The following is a 23,256-nucleotide window of genomic DNA, read 5'->3' on the forward strand; positions in this document are numbered from 1 at the left end:
TTCAAACCCACCAACGCACTCCTTGGAAGAACTGGGCTATCTACTTCCATAGTGATACTGCCTTGGAAACCCAAGGAGGGGTTGCTATGAGTCAGATCTGACTCAATGCTTAATGTGGTATATTTTTGTTTATTAAATGTTTGATTATAATATCTATTTTCATGCTGACACAGAAGGAAAAAAACAAAAAGAAAAATTGAAAGTAACTGAGAATAAATCTCAACATACAGTCATTTCTCGATGTAACCCTGAAACATCAAGTGTTCCTCCATCCAGAAGTTCTGAAACTCGAAGCATATCCCTGGCTTCTCATCTTATTCCACCTCAGGTAGATGCTTTTCCACTCATCTCTCTCTTTCCTTCAATCTTTATATCCCTTGTTTCAGTTGATAAAGAGAATTATTCTTTTATATCTGTTATTAAGATATTCATGTTTGTCAATAATACCCAAATCTAACATTATTATTTCATGCAGTTTAATAGAATCACCATAATCGTTAATGGAGCAGGGATACTCAGATTTGAGATTCTGTACCTGGGTAGAGTTTTTTCACCATTTTGGGAGAGAAAAAAATTCTTTTCCCTTAATATTTCTAGCCAGTTTGAAGATTATAAATGTTCTCCTTTCCTTCCACCAAAATGATAAAATAGTCAGTGAGTATATATGAGGTTCACTCAAAATTTATTCTGTTAAGTGCACTGAATTAGGTGCTTTGTGGAGGAATATAAATGAATAAAACAGTCCTTGACCTAGTAAAACAAAAATTATAATACAAGGTCAGATGTAGCACAGTCTGTGAGAGATGTGCAAAAGCGCACTGTGGGAGGGTAAGGGAGGTGATGATTAGTCTTAACTAGAGCTGGAGGTTTGTTTTTTTAGATTGGAGGTGAAATTTGAGCAGAAACGTGAAGAAATGAGCAGAACTTTCATGAGTGGGAGAAGTCCGGGTGGGTCATTTCAGGCCAAGCAAAGGCATGAAGGAAGGAAAGGTGGAGTGTGTTTGGTGAACAGTGCTTGGCCTAAGGAGTTAGAGGGTAGGACCCTGGCAATAGCAAGAGGTCTGGTGGGAAGAGCAGGAGATTTGGAATTGAGGCCAATGAGGAGTACTAGTTTGGGCATGGGAGCTCTGGTGGCATAGTACCTAAGGCATTTGACTGCTAACCAGAAGGCTGGCGGTTCAAACCCACCAGCCACTCCTCAGAAGGAAGATGGGGTAATCTACTTCTGTAGTGATACTGCCTCAGAAACCCAAGGAGGGGTCACTAGGAGTCGGGTCTGACTCGACGGCACATAACAACAACATTTTGAAGTAGTCAAAGCTTTCTAATGGTAATTGTAATAGGTCTTAATTTTTTCCTGTAGCATTTGTTTTTGCATACTTTCAATATGAGGGAAAATGTGATGTGTGGTTGCTACATCTATTCATCAAATAAAATAGGATTCTAGTTTCAGAAATTCTATTTCTCTGAATCTAAATAGTACTGGTCATACTGTGGAACTGAAGAGGGAATGAATAGCTGTTTAGCCCACATATTTTATATCATTTAATTCTCACAATAATTCCATGAAGGAAGTACCATTATCCCCATATTAAAGATGAGGAAATTAAAGCTCCAAGAAGAAAGTAATCTTTCCAAGATCACCAGCTAGATAGCAGTTAGAACTGTGATTCAGATTTAAGCTGTTTCAGTGTCATGCTTGGGTTATTTTCCAATACATCGTGCTGCTTTTAGAAAGATGATTTGGGGAAGTTGTGAAGGATAGAGCAGAGAAAAGAAGTCCAAGGCAAACAGATCAGTTAGGAGCTGAGATAGCTTCATCTTGTTGTTCCAGATCTTCTCTCCTTTCTTAACCCTGCGTTTGCTCTGGAGGCTGATCTACGTTGACTACGTCAGAAGGCTCCCTTGTCCTCCATACTCTGGTTGAATGTAGGAGCTCAGAGCATGGGAGAAGAATGAATCCTGGTTATAAATCCCCCTGTCCCCTACCTGCCAAGTCACAGTGGGTTGGTGCCACTTCTCTCCATGTAGCTACCCACTCCAAGTTCCAGGAACCTCTCCTAACTCTTGCCACTTCAGACATAAGCATGGTAATGATTCTCCACTTTGACAAGTCTTAGGGGACTAGGATATTCTTTTTTGTCTTCTTCCTCTGTCTTTATTAAATATAGTCCATTTATTAACTTTCCTCAAATTAGCCAGTTTGATCATGTCCACTTCTTTTCTCCTGATTCCTGACAGGCATCAGTAATTAAAATGGAATTGAGTGTTTTTTTTTTTTTTAATTTTACTTTTTCACTTTTCTCAGATTCATCGCTTCTCCAACAATTTTTATAGTGATTTAAATGGTGTGATGACAATTCAAGCTAAACCACTTCAACAGAGACCTACCTATTTTGCAGACAGAACACAGTATGTATAAGAAATAATTAACCAGTCTTTTCCCAATGCTGGAAAACATGAGGACTATAAGAGGCATAAATCTCATTTAATCCCATGCTAAAGAGGTGCCAAAGGATATCCTTGAGGAGGATGAATCTGTTGTGGAAGAATTAAAACATAATATCCTAGTTGTTGCTGTTGCTGTTGTTTGCCATCGAGTCGGCCCCAACTCATAGTGACCCCTCCTTGGGTTTCTGAGGCAGTATCACTACGGAAGTAGGATTGCCCAGCAAGTATAAAACCATTGTTATTATATATGAGGTTTGAGGTTCAGGGAGATGTGAAAAGGGGAATGTAGCTGGGAATCCTTAATTTGAGGGCTTTTGGTAGTTGATTGCAAACAATGAGAAACTTAGACTTTTTTTTCCCCTGTGAATGACTTCTAGATTGAAATTGAAATGATAGTCTATCCATTCACTCAATAGATACTTAAGAATATCTTCCATATGACAACACTGTTCTAAAATGTTCTTGTTGTTGTTAGGTGCTGTTGAGTCAATTCTGACTCATAGCGAGCCCATGGGACAGCATAGAACTGCCCTGTAGGGTTTTCTAGGCTCTAATAATCATGGAAGCTGCATCTTTCTCCCATGGAACTGCTGGGTGGGTTCAAACCTCCAGCCTTTCAGTTAGTGGCCAAGTGGTTTACTGGTGTACCACCAGGACTCCTTAGATGGTACCTAGTGATTGACCTAGTGATGGTACCTAGGAGCTCTGGTGGCATAGGGCCTAAGGCATTTGACTGCTAACTAGAAGGCTGGTGGTTCAAACCCACCAGTTGCTCCTCAGAAGGAAGGTTGGGCAATCTACTGCTGTAGTGATACCTCCTCAGAAACCCAAGGGGAGGTTGCTATGAGTCGGAGCCAACTCGACGGCAGTGAGTTTGGTTTTTCGGTTTTTAGTGATCAACACATAGATATATTTCCTGTTCTCATGGTGCTGACATCTGAGTAACTAACTTGATTTCCCTCCCACAGTAATGAACAAGAGGAGAAATCAACAGATATAGGGGCCAGTGTGCCTTCCTCAGCACGGCACCGACGTGCAAGAATCTTAGATGCTCGAGGACTACAGAACTCTGCCAAGAAAACACCCATGCACAGGAGACTGCCTTCTCTCACTTCAGATTCACAGAGAATTAAAACTCCCAATGTGTACAGCGATGAAGTTCTTAGGGGAACAAAATTGTAAGTCTTCTTTCTCTCATGGTAAACTAAAAATTACATAAGGCAGGGTCTATGGATTTTTATAACCCAAATATCTCTAACTAATGTTATATAGACCCTTTTTCTAATGAATTGATTTGGGTATTGAATAATAATTTTATTTCAGTTAGTATACTTAGCTGTGTGCTAGACTATGGGGTCAGGCAGTGTACCTGCATTGGTTTCCTAAGGTTGTTATAATAAGTTACCCCAAATTGAGTGATATAAAACAACAGAAATTTATTGTTTGACAGTTCTGTAGGCTAGAGATGAAGTCAAGGTGTCGGTAGTGCCCTATTCCCTCCAAAGGCTCTAGGGAAGACTCCTTCCTTACCTCTTACAGCTTCTGGTAGCTGTTGGCAATCTTTGGCATTTCATGACTACAGATGCATCACTCCAGTCTCTACCTCTGTCATCATAAGGTGTTCTGTTTGTTTGTGTCACCATTTCTCTTATTAGGACAGCAGTCATTTGATTTAGGGCCCACTCTAATCTAGTAGGAGCTCATCTTAACTAATTATACTTATTTCCAAACAAGGTTACATTTACAGGTATTGGGGGTTAGAACTTTAGCATATCTTTCAGGGAACACAGTTCACCTCCAATAGTATCTATAGCCCAGGCAGCTAGGCTGTTGGGACTCTAATGGCGGAGTGAACTTGGATAGGTCACTTAAACATTCTGAGACTTAATTACCTCATTTGTAAAAGTAATAACTAATTAAAACTTTTAAATACATAAGGAATTAAAAAAAAAAAAAACTTATTGCCATCGAGTTGATTCCAACTCATAGCAACCCCTGTTGGGTTTCCAAAGCTGTAAATGTTTACAGAAGCAGACTGCCCCATCTTTCTTCCATGGAACAGCTGGGGTTCAAACCATTGACCATTTGGTTAGCAGCCAAATACCTTAACTCCCACACCAACATACTATTAATACATGTTTACATAAAATAATTATAGAAAATGCTTGTAAAAAAGGGGGAGGGGGATATATACCTATTGTTGTTGTTGTTGTTGTTATGTGCCATGGAGTCGGACCCAACTTATAGTGACTCCTCCTTGGGTTTCCGAGGCAGTACCACTATGGAAGTAGATTGCCCCATCTTCATTAGGTATTAGTTATTAAGTATATCTAAGCATTTGCATTTTATGTAGGAAGTTCCAGAAAACTTGACTTTATAGTTGTTGTTGTTGTTGTTGTTATGTGCCGTCAAGTTAGCCCCGACTCATAGCGACCCCTTCTTGGGTTTCCGAGGCAGTATCACTACGGAAGTAGGATTGCCCAACCTTCCTTCCGAGGAGTGGCTGGTGGGTTTGTTAGCAGGCAAGTGTCTTAGCCACTATGCTACCAGAGCTCCCATTTATAGACCATTGCCTAATTCAAAAAGAGTTTGTCTCATCTTTCACTATAGAATCATGAAAGAATCTTTTAGTTTTCTAATTCAAGTATCAGGCGATACTAATGTTAGTAATAGCAGCTCATGTTTACTGATTGTTTTCTATGTTACCAGCAGAGTACTAAGTGACTTATATTTATTATTGTATTTATTCTCCACCACAAACCTTCTGAGTTGATACTGATATTACCCCAAATTAAAGATGAGGAAGTGGAAGCTGAAGGAGGTTGAAGAATGTATCAAAACTCATTCCACTAGTGAGCGGCCAGGTTGGAACTCTCAGTGTTCTCCAGCTACAGAATTTACCCCGTTGACCAAGCCATGTGGCTTTCTGCAGCAAGAGAGTGGAGTTATTGGAGAGGCTGGGCTTATGTCCCCTGATGGAGTAGGTCAAACAGTAATTGGACTTTTCTTAATGCACTCGTAGCACCACTTTCACCTTTTTGTTAGGGACATGGTTGTTTATTTGTTTCCCGTAGTTTAGGACTAATATTAACAGCTATATTGGAGTCTGTTCTGTTCATTTTTGCAGATTCTCTCTCTGTAATTATTATTGTGACCAATCTAGGAAGGGCATTTTCACCTTCTCCCCATGTCCTTGCTATTGGCTCTCTCCTCTTTCTCCCAGCCTACTTGGACTCCAGTATCAGATTTTCACCAATCTTTCTATTTCCTACTGAAACAAATTCAGACTCCTCCAACCGTATTTTCCCTGCATGTTTTGGTCCCTCCCTCATGGTAGACTGGTATTGCTCAACCTCTTTTTTCCATTATTGCCATGAGAAGAGACTTGCTGAACTTTTTTTGTAATTATTCCTCCACTTATGGAATTTTAGTACCCCAGATATACTGTATATTTGTACTTACATTTACGTAGAAAGAGAAAGATATTTTTATTTCCATCTGAAGAACTAATTTTACCCTCTTGGGGGAGATATCACCCCTTTTGATTATGTATCACCCATCTGTACTTGATCAGCCTTATATTCCCTCTGACCCCCAAAATATTCCAGCTGTTGCTTACTTTCATGATTTTCTTCATGTCCTGCCTTTCACTTTTTTAGAGATGACATTATTATTTTTTTTCTAATTATCAAATAACTGTGAGATCACTAGAGTCCCTGGATGCAGCACATGGCTAATGCATTTGGCTGGGGGTTGCATCTGCCCAGAGATGCCTGGGGAGAAAGGCCTGACAATCTACTCCCAGAACATAAGCCACCAAAAATCCTCTAGAGCACAGTTCTGCTCTGACACCTGCGATGCTGCCATGAGTTGGAGATAACTAGATGGAGACTAGTACTGGATGAGTTTACTGTGGAACATTAGGACAATACCAAAATATGAGTGGAAATCAAAAACCATCTGTGTGCCCATCACATAAAAATAGCAAATGTATATCAATTGTTGATAGATTTCTTACCAATTGTCCCTATGATAACATTTTTTCTTTTGTTTCTATTGTCTTGCTTGTACCATTAACATTATCTTTCTCTTGTGTGGTATAGCACTTTGTCATATAGTTTTTTCCTTTATCATGATATATTTAACATATTCATATTTTCCATGTAATTAAATATTTCTGAAAACACACTCTTAATGACTACAAAATAATCACATAAATATAATGATAATTTATTAGGCAGTCCCTTATTACTGAAATTTTCTGTTTTTTCCATCTTTTCACTATTATAATGTGCAGTGAAAATCATTGTATATGAATCTTAATAAGGATATGATTAAATTGTTTTCTGGTGGTGCAGTCCTACAAGTAAAGCTATCAGGTCAAAATTATGAATACTTTTAAGGCTCTTGACCTCCTCAGCAAATTGTTTCCCAGAGTAGTATGCTAATTTATAATCCCACTGAGAATACATGAGTATCTCTTTATTTGTAGCCTCTAAATTTTAGATATATATTTCAAAATGTTGATAGTTTTATAGGTCAAATTATCATATTTTAGCTTTCCCATATTAATTATTAATGAATAAAAGAATTAGTAGCATAGTGCCTAAAGCACTTGACTGCTAACCAGAACTCTGGCAGTTCAAACCCACCAGCCACTCCTTGGAAGGAAGGTTGGGCAATCTACTTCCGTAGTGATACTGCCTCAGAAGCCCAAGGAGCGGTCACTATGAGTTGGGTCCAACTCGATGGCAATCAACAACAAAAAGAATTAGAAACTGTTTTCAGAATCTCTCTCTCTACTCTTATGCAAGAACGAGACACTTTAATTTTTGTACCTTAATATATGGTAGAAGATGTCTCCTTTCATTACTTCTCTTTTAATAAAATTTACTCACCCATCCTGACCAATAAACTTTAAAATCAATTTTGTCATATTCCCCGCCCCCCCCTAAAAAAAACCTCATCAGGCCTCATTAGTTTCATAACATTATTCTATAAAACAATGTAGGAAAAATTGACAGCTTCACCACATTCAATAATCTCATCAAAGAATATCATTTTCCTCTATTATTTTTATCCTCATTATATCCTTTCTAAAGTTTTGTATATTTCTCATCTAGTCTCTGCACATTACTAATTTTATTACTAACCAGCAGGCTGGTGGTTCAAAACCACCAGTTACTCCTCAGAAGGAAGGTTGGGCAATATACTTCCATAGTGATACCACCTCAGAAACCCAAGGAGTCGTCACTATGAGTCAGGCTGACTCAATGGCAGTGAGTTTGGTTTTATATACTATATTACACCTTCACTTGCAATTCCCTTCCATTTTCCCTCCCTCCATCTCCATGAGTCCTTCCTTATAATTTTTGTATCCCTCATTGATTGCACCATTCTCTAAGTTTCTACCAAACATTGAAAACAAAACTCACTGCTGTCAAGTTGGTTCAGACTCATAGCGACCTCTTCTTGGATTACCAAGGCAGTATCTCTATGGAAGTACATTGCCCACTCTTCCTTCTGAGGAGTGGCTAGTGGGTTTGAACTGCCAGCCTTCTGGTTAACAGTCAAATGCCTTAGGCACTATGCCACCAGAGTTTACATTTAGAGCCTATACCATAGCATTATATTAAATACTCTGTTGCATTGTTGTCTAGTTACTTCATATGCTTTAACCTTGTTTTCAGTAACTCATAAGCTCCTTAAGAACAAGAACAAGAACATCAGTTATTTTTGTGTTCCATACTGTTCTGAGCATAGTTGAACATTCAGTAAATCCAGATTGACAGTCACTGCTCAAAAAGGAGAATAGGACCAGGGCTGGTGATCCCTCCTCACATTTGTCTTCCTGAAATTTAGCTCCTCCTTCTACTTGAGCCTTCTTTTTGGAAGGTGGATTGAGGTTAATCACCTAGATCAGGAGCTTTGAGACAGGGTGTATCTCTCTGCACCTGGGTGCTCAGTTACATGCTATTGTGTTTACAGGCAGACTGGCACAGATAACTTGTCCTCCCCGGTCCAAACCTCACGGAGCAGGTTACCTCCAATAGGCTCAGAGACTGGTGAGCAGAATGCAGCAGTTCCTGGATCCCTCCCTGTTTCTGTAAGACAGATTTCATTATACTTAAGGGTGCCGTTTAAGTAGTCATCTGGGAAACAAGCATGCAAGATAATGTTGGCATGTTGTTGTTGTTGTTGTTGTTATTTGCCGTCGAGTCGGCCCCGACTCATAGCGACCCCTCCTTGGGTTTCCGAGGCAGTATCACTCAGAAGTAGATTGCCCAACCTTCCTTCCGAGGAGTGGCTGGTGGATTTGAACCGCCAGCCTTCTGGTTAGCAGTCAAGTGCCTTAGCCACTATGCTACCAGAGCTCCCAATGTTGGCATAGACAAATGAAATCAGTAAAGTAGAATGATCTGATTAGATATATTCAAAATGCCATCATAATCTGCCTCTTATAAGGAAATGGCTTGGGTGAATTTAGAAGGTAGGAGGATTAATGCACTATTTTGTGATATAAAAACATGACTTGAACTAAATTGGAAAGTCCACATGTCAGGACAGTGTAGTAAAGAAAAGAGCATGGCTTAGGTCAGGAAACAGGCAGATTTGTGTTTGAATTCTCTCTATGATTTGGTAGAAGTTACTTCAGTCGCTGAGCCTAATTTTTCACATCTGAAAAAAAGGAAATCATGATTTTTACCTCAAAGAAGTATTATTTATATATATTTAATGAACCAATAGATAGTAAATAATTCCTGGCATAAATCAAGAGTTCAATAAATTACTCTTGCGATTTTTATTAGGTTGTATACTTAAAGACAACCTGCCAGGTTGATTGCAATGTAGAGGCAATATCTTCTTCACCCAAACTTCACTCAATCTGACAATCTCAAATGGTCTGGGGAAAGTACAGTGCTGATAGTAGCTGTAACCATGTTTCCCCAGATTTGCAATGATATCTCACTTCACTGTGATACAGATATCCTGAGTGTATCTTCTAAAAAAGGGAAGACATCAATTAGGGGGAAATAAAGGCCTGGAGGGAATACCCTCTAGCAGGTAAAGTTTTGTCTCTCATTCTGTTTGCCACTGATGAGCACTCCCTGGAAGAACCCATTTCCAGAAAGCAAGAGCTGTAAAGTATTAATGTTAAATGTTAGAATGTTTCAGCTTTGAGTGAAATAATACAAGGTCAACATCTCATAAAAAGAGGCTGATGCTTCACAAGTGCAGGGTTACATTTCTGTTACAACTCTATATTGAGAATTTCATTGAACTTCGATTTTTTTTATCTGCCTTTTTGTTGAGTTCAATACTGCAGTTATGTAATTAAAATATATTCATATATTCATCCTTAGTAAGTCTCATACTTAGCAGTATCTAAATAATTATTTTCAAATAAGTGAGTGAATGAATGAGTAAAGCATATGTAGAATTTTTGTGAGTCTTTTTAAGAATTGCATTTATTTTAAAGATGAATGTGTTGTCCTTCATTTAGTACAGAGGGAGGAATCCACAAAATCGTGTGTTAAGTGCAATACCTGACACTGTAGATCGATCACCTCTCCGAGAAAGAACTCTTACCATGGACCAGTTTTCAAGGCCCAGCACAACCCATACATTCCAAGTAGGTTCTCTGTTACCTTATAAATTAGATATTAGAAAATATTTAAAGAAATAAAAATAAAAGTCATTCCATCATTTTATTTTTGTTTCAACAGTCAGATACACCTCAGAAAAGTTCATTGACACCAGTGGAATTTGCTGGCCACACGTGGACAGGTCAAAGTTTTCTGACAGGTCAGCATTTCTTTGTATGTAAATAAAATTATGCGATTTCTGAGATTTCAAGTTTATGGGAGAGAAATTGAAGGTTATCTGTTGGAAGAGAAACTGAAGATTAGTTATCTGTCTTGATAGGCCTATTTTGATCACATAAGGTGATGTGGCAAGAATTATGTCCATGACTAGACTTTAGAAACCTCTACAAAGAGCAAAACTGCATTGACAAGCACTTACCTACTGTTGGGTCACAAAGGGGAAAATGCCTGCATTCTCTTAACCTAGAGGCCCACTCTCCTAAAAATGGGGAAATGCTCTCTTATGGGAAGTCACTCTTTCTTTCCTCTATACAGTTTACTTCCTTTTTTGCTAAAGAAATTCTAATCTTAGATTCTCTTCAAAAATCTTCTCATAAAAATGCATGAGAACATTACTAGGAATCTGCTGATTATTGTATAAGATAGGTTTACAGAGAAATACTTGTTCTCAGCCTAGTGTGCTATTTGAAAAGTAAAGTTTTCGTTTGAATCCAGAGCAATAATGTTTCAAATTTCAAAATAGCTACCAACATTTTTTTTTTCAAGGAGGCAACATAGCATCAACGAAAGGTGTGCAGCTCTGGAGTCAGGTGCTTGGTTATAATCCTGCCTCTATGACTTATAAGCTGTGGAATCTTAGGAATACCTTATTCTCTCTGTGCCCCAGTTTCTTCTTTGATGATAGGCTGTGTGTGTAAAATAATATATATGGAAAGGATCTATCTAACTTAGTACCAACCATATTGTTATTTTCTATCAAGTCAGTTCTGACCCATCATGATGCCATGTCCATAGCTCCATAGGGGTTTCAATGGCTGTGACTTTTCTGAAGTAGATCAGGATGACTTTAGGTAGATTTGAACCACCAATCTTCTGGCTAGTGGTCAAGCACTTAACCATTTGTACTACCCAAGAAGTAACAATCATACATTATATAAAAATTATGAATCACTTGTATTTTAGATAAATGGAAATTTAAAGGATATTTACTGTTTTAATTGAAATTTTAAAATATGATCATTGAAAAAGAAGTTTAATAAAATTTAAACATTCTGAAAACTCAGGTTTATCTTTTTTTTTTACATCATTCCTCATCTTATTCTGTAGTATAGTGATCTGGAGAATTATTTAGCCCTTCCCTTTAGGCTAATAACTCCAGAATGCTATGCCTTTTATTGTTTTTTTACATGTATGTTACCTGGCAGTGTTAGCAGACATGTCTGTGACAACAGTTCTTTCTGTAAAAGTTAGCAATGCTACATTATCAAGTATGGCTCTTAACATAACTGTTGATTGAGAGTCAGGGGTTAGGCAGCCAAGTTTGTTTATTATTTAGTTTTTCTGTGTTAAGTGCTTGTTCTATATTAGGTTCTGTTCTATATTCTGGGATTCAAGAACCAAGGATATTCAGTCTGATGGAGAAGATTGAAAAGGGCTATGGGAGTTGTTGTTTGTTGTTGTTGTTATGTGCCATCGAGTCGGACCCGACTCATAGCAACCCCTCCTTGGGTTTCCGAGGCAGTATCACTATGGAAGTATATTGCCACATCTTTCTTCCGAGGAGTGGCTGGTGGGTTTGAATCGCCAGCCTTCTGGTTAGCAGTCAAATGCCTTAGACACTATGCTACCAGAGCTCCCATGGGAGTAGTTAACAGGAATTCAATATGCAGATGACAAAATGGGTAGAGAGGTTTCCTGGAGGAGGCTTCAACCACAGAATTAGGAAGAACATCACATGGGATATGAGAGAGAAAAAAGGCTGACAAATGTAGTTCTGTAGATGGTTAATTGGTGGTACTAAAAGGGAAGCTGAGGAATTTTGATGAATTTGGTCTTGGAGGAATTCAGCATGCCAGGTGAAGATATCTAGTAGGTGGTTGGACTCACAGATAATAGAAGTTTGGAGAGGGAGCTAGACTCTTAATTGTGTTAAATCTGCTATCCTAGTTTTTCACCAAAGACCACTCTCATAACCCTATTCAGTCTTCTCCACCAGACCAAAATATACATTCAGGAGAAGATCATACCTTCCTTGGTCCTTGAATCCCAGTCAATGCATTCTCTTAATTACTTTGTGGCAACTATTACTCTTGGTGGTCAGAGGGCTTTTTTCATTTCTATAGAAGTGACCCAGGGGACACATGGGACACTTCTGGTGTTTCTAAGGTTTTATCATCTTTTCCTCTCACAAGCAGATGTGTCTCCTTTCCTACCTTTACTTATAGGTCAAAAGTGCCAGAAGCTACTACCATATATACATGTGTGTTGTGGCTAGGAAAAACAATGAAGAAGCTTAGAGAGTATTCCTAACAGTGAGAGGATCTCTTAAGACAGTGTCATTGCTCCTGCCTCTGTGAAGTGGCAGAGCTTGCAGATCTCTCTTGCTCACCATCCTGGACCTCTGGGTAAAAGGTCCTTGCAAATCCATCAGCTCTGAAGGAATACACGACCAGCATGTAGGCTTGGGGGTAGGGAACCCTTCTTCCTTCTCTGGACCCATAATGACAATGTTAACATATGATCATTGTAAAAGTGTTGTGTAAAAGTGTCATTAAAATAGATTGATTTTTCTATTTAAATGTATTTACTTTCTATTGGTTCATTTTATATATATATATATATATAAATGGAAGTTTTGAGTTACTGCATTTTTAGCTTTTCAATGAGAATTGCTTTTTGGTTGGTGTTTTAGGTTCACAGTATCCACCTAAATCATTTCAGAGGACAGCTTTGACTTCAAGAAAAAGATTCCAAGTGGCATCTTGATATTACTTCACCAGAATGCTGAGCTATAACATTGATTGGCACATTCAAAGCAGCAACCACCATTTATCACTTGAAAAATGAGAGATCAAGTATTATTATCCTATGTGTCTGTGACTGACAATCTGAGATTTAGACTAAAGCTACTTGAGAAAAATGTAAATAAACAACTTTGTTTTGAACCACAGCAGAGTACAGAAGCTTTGCACTGTAAACAGAGTATAAGTCAAAACATCTGCCTTCTTCTTACATCCCTGAGGTTCTTCCAGTTTTGCTCAGAAGATGCTAGATGTTAATATGTACATGTTCATAAGCTATCATTTCACCAATTATACATCCATACATAATTCATGTGTATAAGTAGCTCTAGTGGCTCAGTGCCTAAGGCACTTAGCTACTAATCAGAAATCTGGCAGTTCAAACCCACCAGCCACTCCTTGGAAGGAAGGTCGGGCAATCTACTTCCATAGAGGTGCCACCTCAGAAACCCAGGGAGGGGCATTATGAGTTGAATCCAACTCAATGGCAGTGAGTTTTTTTTTTAATGCACTTACACACTAAATAATGTATAAGAGGCTATTATCTAGAACTATATCATTTTTGTAACTTTCTGCTCAATATGTTTTTTCATCTTTCTATTAATAACTCCATCAAAATCCTACTCCTTAAGAGGTATTACTTCCTTTAAAAAATTGCACAAATTGTTGATATCGTATGTCAGTTTGAATGAGGTTTCAGATTATTCTAATCTAATTGTTACTCTGATGGACATATACTCTTTTTTGAACAGTGCTTTAGTCATGAACCTCTGAGAAATGTCAGTGGCTAATTCTGCTAAGCTGATTTTATCCTTTTCGTTTTCATTTTCAAATTCTAGCAGTCCATTTTAAATTATCCCCAACTTGTTGATATTTCAAACTGAATATAAACATTTGAAGTAAAAAGTACTGCATATGGTCACATGCTTACTCTGACAACTGAAGAGGCCACCCATTAGAGGGGACGCTTTGCAGCAGCACCTCCTGACTTTCTCCCAGTTTGCTCTTTGCTCCAGTGTCTCCTCAGCAGTAAAGTGTCCCAGACCCCTCCATGTAAGCTAACAGCTCTCTTCCCTCTCCACCCTTTTGCCCTACTTTATTTTTCTTCATAGCATGTATCCTTATCTGACATTAATGTAGAAAATGGAGTAGAGAATGTGGAGGAAAATTTATCAGTTGGCGGCAAAGTTCCAGGTCATGCTTCCATCCTCAACTGTTTTCGTCATAGTGTTAAAATCATTAGACTCATTTTGGTGTTCTCAGATCACTGAGTCAGCATAATTTCTTCTTTTCTATCAGATAAATTATTATATCTACCTATCCAATTTTTTATTGATCCAAAATGAAAATTTATATAAGTATGCCTTATAAATATATAATAGACTATTTTCAGTGGCATTGTAGGTAAGACATTTGACTGGTAGCCACAAGTTGGCAGTTCAAAACCACCAGTTTCTCCATGGGAGGAAGATGGGACAATCTACTTCTGTAAAGATTTATAGCCTTGGAATCCCAGTGGGGGGTTGCTATGAGTCAGAATCGACTCAATAGCAGTGGGTTTCTGGTTGTAAGAAAAGGGATCATTGACTACTTACATCTGGGCATTTGAAAGTGTATGGGGACTAGAGGAGCTCTGGTAGCACAGTGCCTAAGGCACTTGACTGCTAACCAGAAGGCTGATGGTTCAAACCCACCAGCCACTCCTTGGAAGAAAGGTTGGTCAGTCTACTTCCATAGTGATACCACCTTGTAAGCCCAAGGAGGGGTCGCTATGAGTCGGGCTCAACATGACAGCACACAACAACAACATGAGGGCTAGAAATTTTGTTGCTCTTCAGAAAGACAAAACAAAAATGAGCCTAGAGTCTTGCCTCTGATTGATAATTTCTTCTTTACATTTTCTACTCCATTTCTATATTAATGAAACATTTTAGAGAATGAGAATGACAGTGATCAACATGCCCATACCTTTTTTGTTTTTTCACAGCCCCATAACACTAGGGGATATTTCTGGTGCTTAGTTCCTCACACAATACAGACCAAAATATTTTGGGAATTTTCTAAATTACAGCAATGGAAACTTTTAAAAAGAAAAGTCCACTTTAATTTAGCAGTTATCAAACTTAGGGGGAACTCTTGCCATATAAGCTGTCTGGAACCCCTACTCTTAAAGGTCATGGGTAAGGGCTTTCTAGTCCATAATTTCTGCTAAATGTGTCCTTTCTGTCCACCCAGCACTTTCAGAGTGGTTTAGAGTATTTATATATAATTTGAAGGGCCCATTCCGATCCTTCCCTCATCAGTCCAGACTGCTTAGAAGGGACGATAACTGACACACAGTTTAAACTAACATGAAGTTACAATATCCAAGATAAATGATTTTTCCTTAGAGGACCATTCAATACATTTTATGATAGCTTTACCTTGTTTGACTTAAGAGTTTTGCAAATAAAACCTATCATTATATATATAGTTAAAATGATACTTTGAAAAACAGAACCAAATACAATGATCTTGAATCAAATCTTCTAAACATCTTTGATTGGGATACAAAGTTCCATCATATAGAGTTCATAAGGCTCTGCTACTAGCTTTAAAAATGACATCCTTATGGTATATATTTGGACATCTGTATTACAGATGATAATTAATGTTTAGGTTGAGATGGTGCTTTTAAAACTGATTAAGTAAAAATTAGGGCAGTGTTTTTATAATAATCTATTTTGACAAATGAATCTGATCTGAGATTTTTCTGTAAAAATTTGGAAAAATAGCATTCAATATTTTCAAATCACTTTTAAATTCAAGTTAGTGACTACATTAATTAGAATGTTTGTTATTTTATCCAAACTAGGAATGAAGGAACTTAAAATTAATTTGGCTAAGAAAATACAAAATACTATAGGTAACTGCTAGATTTTGTAAATGTAATATAAAAGGAAATATCCATGTTGATGTTAGTCTGAACTAGAATGGGACTGCTATACAATTAAAGTGTACATTTTACAATATAATGAATCTTTTGGGTATTATATTTTTTATTGTCAGTGTTTTTTGTTATGCCTACTATCATTGTTCAGGTTTTTAAATTGTATTATTTTTGTAAAATGTAAGTATTGAAAGAGTTTTCAAAAATTAAACATATTTGTAGAAACTTCCTCAGATTACTAATTTTTATATGATTTGTTCATCTATCTCTCTACTCTTCAGTGTCTAATTTACAAGTTATTCATTCATTTATTTCTAACTTGAGCAAAGTCTCCCCAAAAAGATGAATTTAAACCATGTAGATATCAGAAGGAAATCCCTCTAGGCAAAGGAAAAAAATACACAGGTCCACAATAAGCACATACTTGGAAGGTTTGAAAAACGACAAAGATGCCAGAGGGACATGGAATGGAATTATCAGGAGGATGGATAATAGGAGATTAGGTGAGCAAGATAACAGGATCCAAGGAATTCAGGTTCTTAATGGCCTTCTGGGAAAAAGTAATTAATCTGAAATAGGAAGCCATTGGAGAGTTTAGAAATGATGTTATCTGACAAGAGCTGATCCTATTTCACATCAAATGGTAGTGGTACAGGTAGTGAGAAGTTAAGAGATCTGAGGTATGTTTTCAAATTAGAGTCAACAGGATTTGCTGTTGGATTAGATATAGATCATGAAGAAAGGAAATGTCATCAATGACTCCAAGTCTTTTGGCCTAAAACCATTGGAAAGTTGGAGTTGAACTTTACTGAATTTGGGAAGGCTACATGAGGAGCAAGTTTGGGGACGTATTGGGACATGTTACATTTGAGATGCCAATTAGATGCCTGAGGACAGTGATGATTTAGTAGTAGAATTCTCTCCTTCCATGTGGAAGACCTGGTTCAATTCCTGGCCACTGCATCTCATATGCAGCCACCAACCATCTGTCTCTGGAGGCTTGAGTGCTGCTAGGATGCTGAATAAATTTCAGTGGAGCTTCCAGAGTAAGGTGTATTAGGAAGGAAGGCCTGGCATTCTACTTCCAAAAAATCAGCCCGTGAAAGCCCTATGGATCACAACAGTCCAATAGTTCATTGTGCATGAGGCACCTTGATCAGGGAGAAACTTGACAGAAACAAAATCATATACCTAAGTGAAACTTTGAGGTATTTGGCTATCTATATGAACTTAATGTTCAGAGAAGAGATGTAGACTGGAGACATAAAATTGGGAATTATCCAGCATAAAGACAGTATTTAAGTCATGAGATAGATTTTTTCACCAAAAAAATTTTAAAAATTGGGGGAAAAAAAGTTCTGATTCTGAGCATTCTAGCATCTAGAGGTTTGAGATGTGAAGAAAAACAAGTATAGCAGACAAAGAAAGAATGTAAGGTAAAGGAAAAGGAAAATCAAGAGAGTGTGGGATTCTCAAATTAAATGAAGCAAAAAATATTCCAAGGAAGTAATTGTGACTTGCAATGTTGAATGCATTAACAGGTCAGTTTTGGTAAGGCCTGAGATTTGACCTAAAGACTTAGTCACATAGACTTCATTGATGGCCTTTTCAAGATTTTTTTCAGTGGAAGGAAAAGACAAATGACCCAATGCAATGTATTCAGGAAAGAATGAAAGGAGGACAATTGAAGACAGCAAGTGTAGACAAATATTTTAGGGAACTTTTCTGGAATGAGGAGCAGAGAAGTGGATCCAGAGGGAGATGTGATTCAAGAATAGATTTCAGAAGGCAGAAATTGCAACATGTTATATACTGCTGGGGATGATAAATGAGTGTGGAAAAACTGATAATACAGGAGAGGGAAAAGTTGCTGGAATAATGTCCTTTGGAGAGTCTAAGTGGATGTAATGATTTGAGATAGGAGGATATTTAGTTGAAAAACAATCTTGAATCCTTTACAAGTCTTTTTACCTAAAAATGTGATAATTATTTGTTCTAACAATTGGGGGAGCAAAGAAAGTTTATACCCCACTTCACATATCTTCCCAGTAGACTCTCCTCCTCCGTTTTCAATGGAGAAGCTTCAAATTTTTGGAGAAACTATTTTGAGAGGAGAGTGGTCAAAGCCATAACATTGAGAAGAATGGGAATTCCTGAACACTTGATTGTACTCATGAGGAACCTGTACCTTGACCTCTGGAGGCTGTTGTTCGAACGGAACCAGGGGACACTGCATGGTTTAAAATCAGGAAGGGAGTGCGTCAGGGTTATATCCTTTCCCCATACTTATTCAATCTATATGCTAACAAATAATCCGAGAAGCTGCACTATATGAAGGAAAACGTGGCATCAGGATTGGAGGAAGAATCATTAACAACCTGAGATACGCAGATGATGCAACTTTGCTTGCTGAAAGTGAGGATGACTTGAGGCACTTACTGATGAAGGTTGAAGAACACAGTTTGCAGTATGGATTACGTCTCAATATAAAGAAAACACAAATCCTCACAACTGGACCAATGAGCAGCATCACAATAAATGGAGAGAAGATTGAGGTTGTCAAAGAATTCACATTGCTTGGTTCTACAATCGATGCCAACGGAAGCTGCAGTTGGGACATTAGATGACGTGTAGCATTGGGAAAGTCAACTGCGAAAGAACTATTTCAAGTGCTGAGGAGCAAGGATGTCTCCTTGAGGACTAAGGTGCGCCTGACAGAAGCCATGATATTTCCAATTGCCTCGTATGCATGTGAGAGCTGGACAATGAATAAAGAAGACCGAAGAAGAGTTGATGCTTTTGAGTTGTGGTGCTGGCAAAGAATGCTGAAAGTACCATGGACTGCTAAAAGAACTAACAAATCTGTCCTAGAGGAAGTGCATCTGAAATGCTCCTTGGAAGCGAGAATGGCCAGACTTCGTCTCACCTATTTTGGTCATGTTGTCAGAAGGTACCATTCCTTGGAGAAGGATTTGATGCTTGGTAGGGTGGAGGGTCGACGAAAGAGGGGGAGGCCTTCAACGAGATGTATTGACACAGTGGCTGCAAGGATGAGCTCAAGTATAGCAGGGATCATGGAGCTGGCGCGGGATTGGGGAGTGTTTCGTTCTGCTGTCCATGGGGTCGCTATGAGTCAGAAATGACTTGACAACACCTAACAACAACAACTAACAACATCTTGTTCAATCAATCCTTTAATCATTATATAATGTCTTCCCTTATCTCATTTGGTGGTTTTTGTCTTAAAGTCAATTTGATCAGAAATTAATATTGCCACCCCTGCTCTTTTACAGTTGCCATTTGTTGATATCTTTTTCAAATCTTTGATTGTTAGTCTATTTCTGTCTTTGTCTCTAAGGTGTGTCTCTTATAGACAGCATATAGATAGATTTTGTTTTCTTATCCAATCTGCAACTCTATGTCTCTTGAGTGGTGTATTTATCCATTAACATTCAGTGTAATTCCTGACAAGTATGAATTGGTTGCTGTCATTTTGTTATGTGTTTTTTCATGGGTTCCCTGGTTTCTTTGTTACATATTATTTTCTGGGTTGTGCTCATTATGTTTATGAATTGTATTATCTTTTCCTTTGTTGCTGTTGTTTTAGTATTTGCTGAATATTTGTGTTTGTCCTCTTTTTTTTTTATTGTGATGTGAAGGTTTATCATTTTTCTTTGAGGTTATCCTGTGATTTATAAGTTTCTCCCCAAGTTTGGAATAGTCCATTCTATCTTACAACTCTCTTGAGTTCATCAGCATGTAAAAGTTCTGTAACTACACTGTATTTTCCCTCTTTTTGATTTGTAGTTATCCTCATTTGGCAATTGAAGTCTCCGGTTCCCTGTTTACAATCTAATAAGCTTACTTACTTTGGATATGTCCATAGCTGTGGTTTCTGGGTTATGTCATCTTGTGTATCAATGGTCAGTTGTTGTTTTCTATTTTTGGTTCTCTGTTCAAAGGACTTCCTTTAGTATCTCTTGTAAGGTTGGTCTGGTTTTAACAAATTCCCTTAGTTTCTGCTTATCTGGAAATCTCCTAATTTCACCATCATATGTGTGAGACAATTTTGCTGGGTATATAATTCTTGGTTGAAAACTTTTCTCTTTCAGGGTTTTATATATACCATCCCATTGTCTTCTTGCTTGCATGGTTACTGCTGAGAAATCAAAGCTTATTCTTACTGGTTGTCCTTTGTAAGTAACTTTTTGTTTTTCCCATGCTGCTTTCAGGATTCTGTCTTTGTCTTTGGTTTTCATGAGTTCGATGATGATATGCCTTGGTGATTTTCTTTTGGGGTCTATCCTGTTTGGGGTTCATTGGACTTCCTGAATGGATATACTCTCATCTTTTATCATATCAGGGAAGTTCTCTTCCAACAAATCTTGGACAATTTTCTCAGCAGTTTTATTTTTTTCTTCCTGTTCTGGAATTCCAATGCTCATAGATTATTCCTTTTGATGGTATCCCACACGAAATGAAGGCTTTCTTCATTTTGTTTTGATCTTTTTTCTGATTGATCCCTTTCCAAAGAAGTATTCAGGAATTTGTCTTCAATCTCATTAATTCTGTCTTCCTTTGAATCAATTCTACTCCTTTTCCCTTTCAATGTGTTATCTGTTTCTGAAAATTTGGTATTAATCTTCTGAATTTCTATCTGTAGATTTTAGAATCATTTCTAATTTTTCATTTATTTTCTCATTTTGTTCTTGTATTTTCTTCCAAAATTCTTCTAGGGTTTTGTCTGTGTTTTCCATGATCTATCTCTCAATCCTTTAAAGATACCTAAATATAATTGTTTTGAATTCTTTATCAGAGAGTTTCAATGCTGCTTCTTCCTCAGGGATGTTTTCTGGGTCTGTATCCTGCTTCCTTGTTTCTACCACTTTATCTTGCTTCTTTGTGTGGACTCTGATTGTCTGTTGTCTCCAAGACGTTGTTACATTATTGTATTTAGATCTCTGTTAGCTGTTTGTGAAGAGTGAGTCAGGCTCTTCTTGGTGGTTGTTTATCATAGGCCCATTGTTGGAAAAGGAGGTGGTGACTCTCATTCATTAAGTGAAGCTACAGGCAGTGTGGGTGTAGTTATGTCATATGGGGACTTTTGCTGTCTCCCACTCAGTTAGACAAAAATAACAATTGAGTAACCCTCACAAAAGTAAAAGCAAATGGACAAAAAACACACTGTGTAATCACACATGAACAGTAACCAAAAAAGAGAAAAAGGAAAAAAAAAACAAAAACAAAACAAAACAAAAATCACTGCAATATCTGGGGAGAGGGCAATAAGAGAAAAAAGTAGATAAAATAATGAAGAAAAAAATGGGAAAAATGCAAAAAGAATAACAAGAAATGGGGTTATACACTAAGAAAAAAAAAATTGGAGCCAGGAACAGGGAAAAGAAAAAAACCTGAAAATTAGAACCTGGGAAAGGAAGAATAAAAAATGATAATAAAAAGGACAAAATTAATAATAATAGTAGTGATTTTAAAACAGACAAAAACAAACAAACTAATAAATAGAAAAAAAAAATCTAGACAGGGCAGGGCAGGACACCCAGGCTCCGTGGGAGCACACAGACTGGGATGCAATTGCTGCCAGCCTAGAAGGTGGGTGGGAGTGAGGGATGGCTGCACCTCTGTTCACCAAGAGGGTGTGGGGTCTAAAAGTAGCAAGGAGAATGTCGCAACTTTCTAGTAGTCTGCGTCTCTGGGATGTCTTTGCAGTTCCCAGCAAGCAGAGCCTGTTCTTAAGTCCCTGGATCCTGGGAGAATGCTGTCGCTTTAAATATCCAAAATGGTCAAGCCACTTGTAAACATTCCAAAAAGCTGCGCCCTCTAGACACGCAAAAGTCCACAGCTCAGCCGCCTTCCTCTTCTCTGCTTCCTCTTTGATTACCCAGCCACCATCGCAGTCCTAAGTTTAGTCCCTGGCTTGTTGTTGTTGTTATGTGCTGTCGAGTCGGACCCGACTCATAGTGACCCCTCCTTGGGTTTCCGAGGCAGTATCACTACGGAAGTAAATTGCCCCATCTTCCTTCCGAGGAAGTGGCTGGGGGGTTTGAACTGCCAGCCTTCTGGTTAGCAGTCAAGTGCCTTACTATGCTACCAGAGCTCCTAGTCCCTGGCTAGCAGGGCTGATTTTTAGGTTAATTCTTAGGATCCACCCACCACTTGGCAATATCCAAGCTGTCTGGGCTGTCAGGATCGCTGCCAGACTGCAGCTATGTATTTCTCCTTTTTTGGTATTTTCATGCAAATTCTTCTGCTAGCTGGAATATTCTATGTTCTTCCCTTCAAATCTCAGGGATTCAGGGTTATCTTCTGTATCTTTATTAAATGGTTCCCCCTTTCTTTGTTGAAGAGGGTCTGTGCAATTTTTCTGCCTATTCCACCATCTTACCAGAACTCTCTAAAATTCATCTTGAATAATACGTTCAGTATATGGAATTATAGAAAAAGATAGCTGAAGTGCACTTGGGAGAACATGAAGAATACATCCTCACTAGAGATTTTTTTTTTAAATGCTGACAGATTTGAGGGAATGTTGCTGTTGTTGATAGTTACTGTCAAGTCTGCTCCAACTCATGGTAACCTTATATGCAGCAAAGCCAAACATTGCCCAGTTCTGTGTCATTTTCATGAGCATTGCTATGTTAAGCGATATTAAGTTATAATTCAGAAGTAACATTCAGAGAAGGCTAAACTTTCTAAAGGAGGCCTGCACAGTTAATGATAAGAGCATGTTAGGGATGGGCTGGGGTGTTTTTAGGTGGAAGTTTTAGCTTAGAAGATAAACATTTTAAAATACACACACAATCTTAATGACTACAAAAATAAATTTGAATGTTTCCTACTCTTGATTATAAATAACAGTTTGTATCAGACTGACCCTTCCATTGAGAACAAATATAAAAGCCGTAAAGAGACAAGAAGCAGCTGTAGAACAGCAAACAAACAAAAAATGCAGTGTAACTGGAAGAATCAAGTTCATAGAGGCAGGAGAAATATGTTTAGGTGAAACACTATTTGCCACTACTTTTTTTTTTCCATATCAGAGCACATAAGAACATTTCAGTTTAACAGCATAGGGCACAAATACTAAGCAAAAGTGGCATCCAGCAATTGTCTTTCCTAAAAGTAACCAAATCAAAGTCTAACCATTTTCACAGGAGCTCTGGTAGCATAGTGCCTAAGGCACTTGACTGCTAACCAGAAGGCTGGCGGTTCAAACCCACCAGCCACTCCT

The 23,256-nt window shown here is 38.0% G+C and overlaps 1 protein-coding gene across 1 annotated transcript in view; it reads left to right on the top strand.

Moving 5' to 3' along the window:
• The window catches only part of FAM149A (family with sequence similarity 149 member A), a 75,380-nt gene extending 62,337 nt beyond the window's left edge, over window positions 1–13,043 (top strand). The window contains exons 8-14 of the mRNA XM_042781997.1: window positions 174–328; window positions 2,309–2,412; window positions 3,420–3,629; window positions 8,440–8,557; window positions 9,956–10,084; window positions 10,179–10,257; window positions 12,970–13,043. Coding sequence (XP_042637931.1) covers window positions 174–328; window positions 2,309–2,412; window positions 3,420–3,629; window positions 8,440–8,557; window positions 9,956–10,084; window positions 10,179–10,257; window positions 12,970–13,043 — 869 coding nt within the window. The remainder of the gene's footprint in view (window positions 1–173; window positions 329–2,308; window positions 2,413–3,419; window positions 3,630–8,439; window positions 8,558–9,955; window positions 10,085–10,178; window positions 10,258–12,969) is intronic.
• The last annotated feature ends 10,213 nt before the right edge of the window (window positions 13,044–23,256 follow it).

The sequence above is a fragment of the Orycteropus afer genome, unplaced genomic scaffold (genome assembly GCF_000298275.1).
Source record: "Orycteropus afer afer isolate SDZICR_OR568_19922 unplaced genomic scaffold, OryAfe1.0 scaffold00215, whole genome shotgun sequence".
NCBI lineage: Eukaryota > Metazoa > Chordata > Mammalia > Tubulidentata > Orycteropodidae > Orycteropus > Orycteropus afer.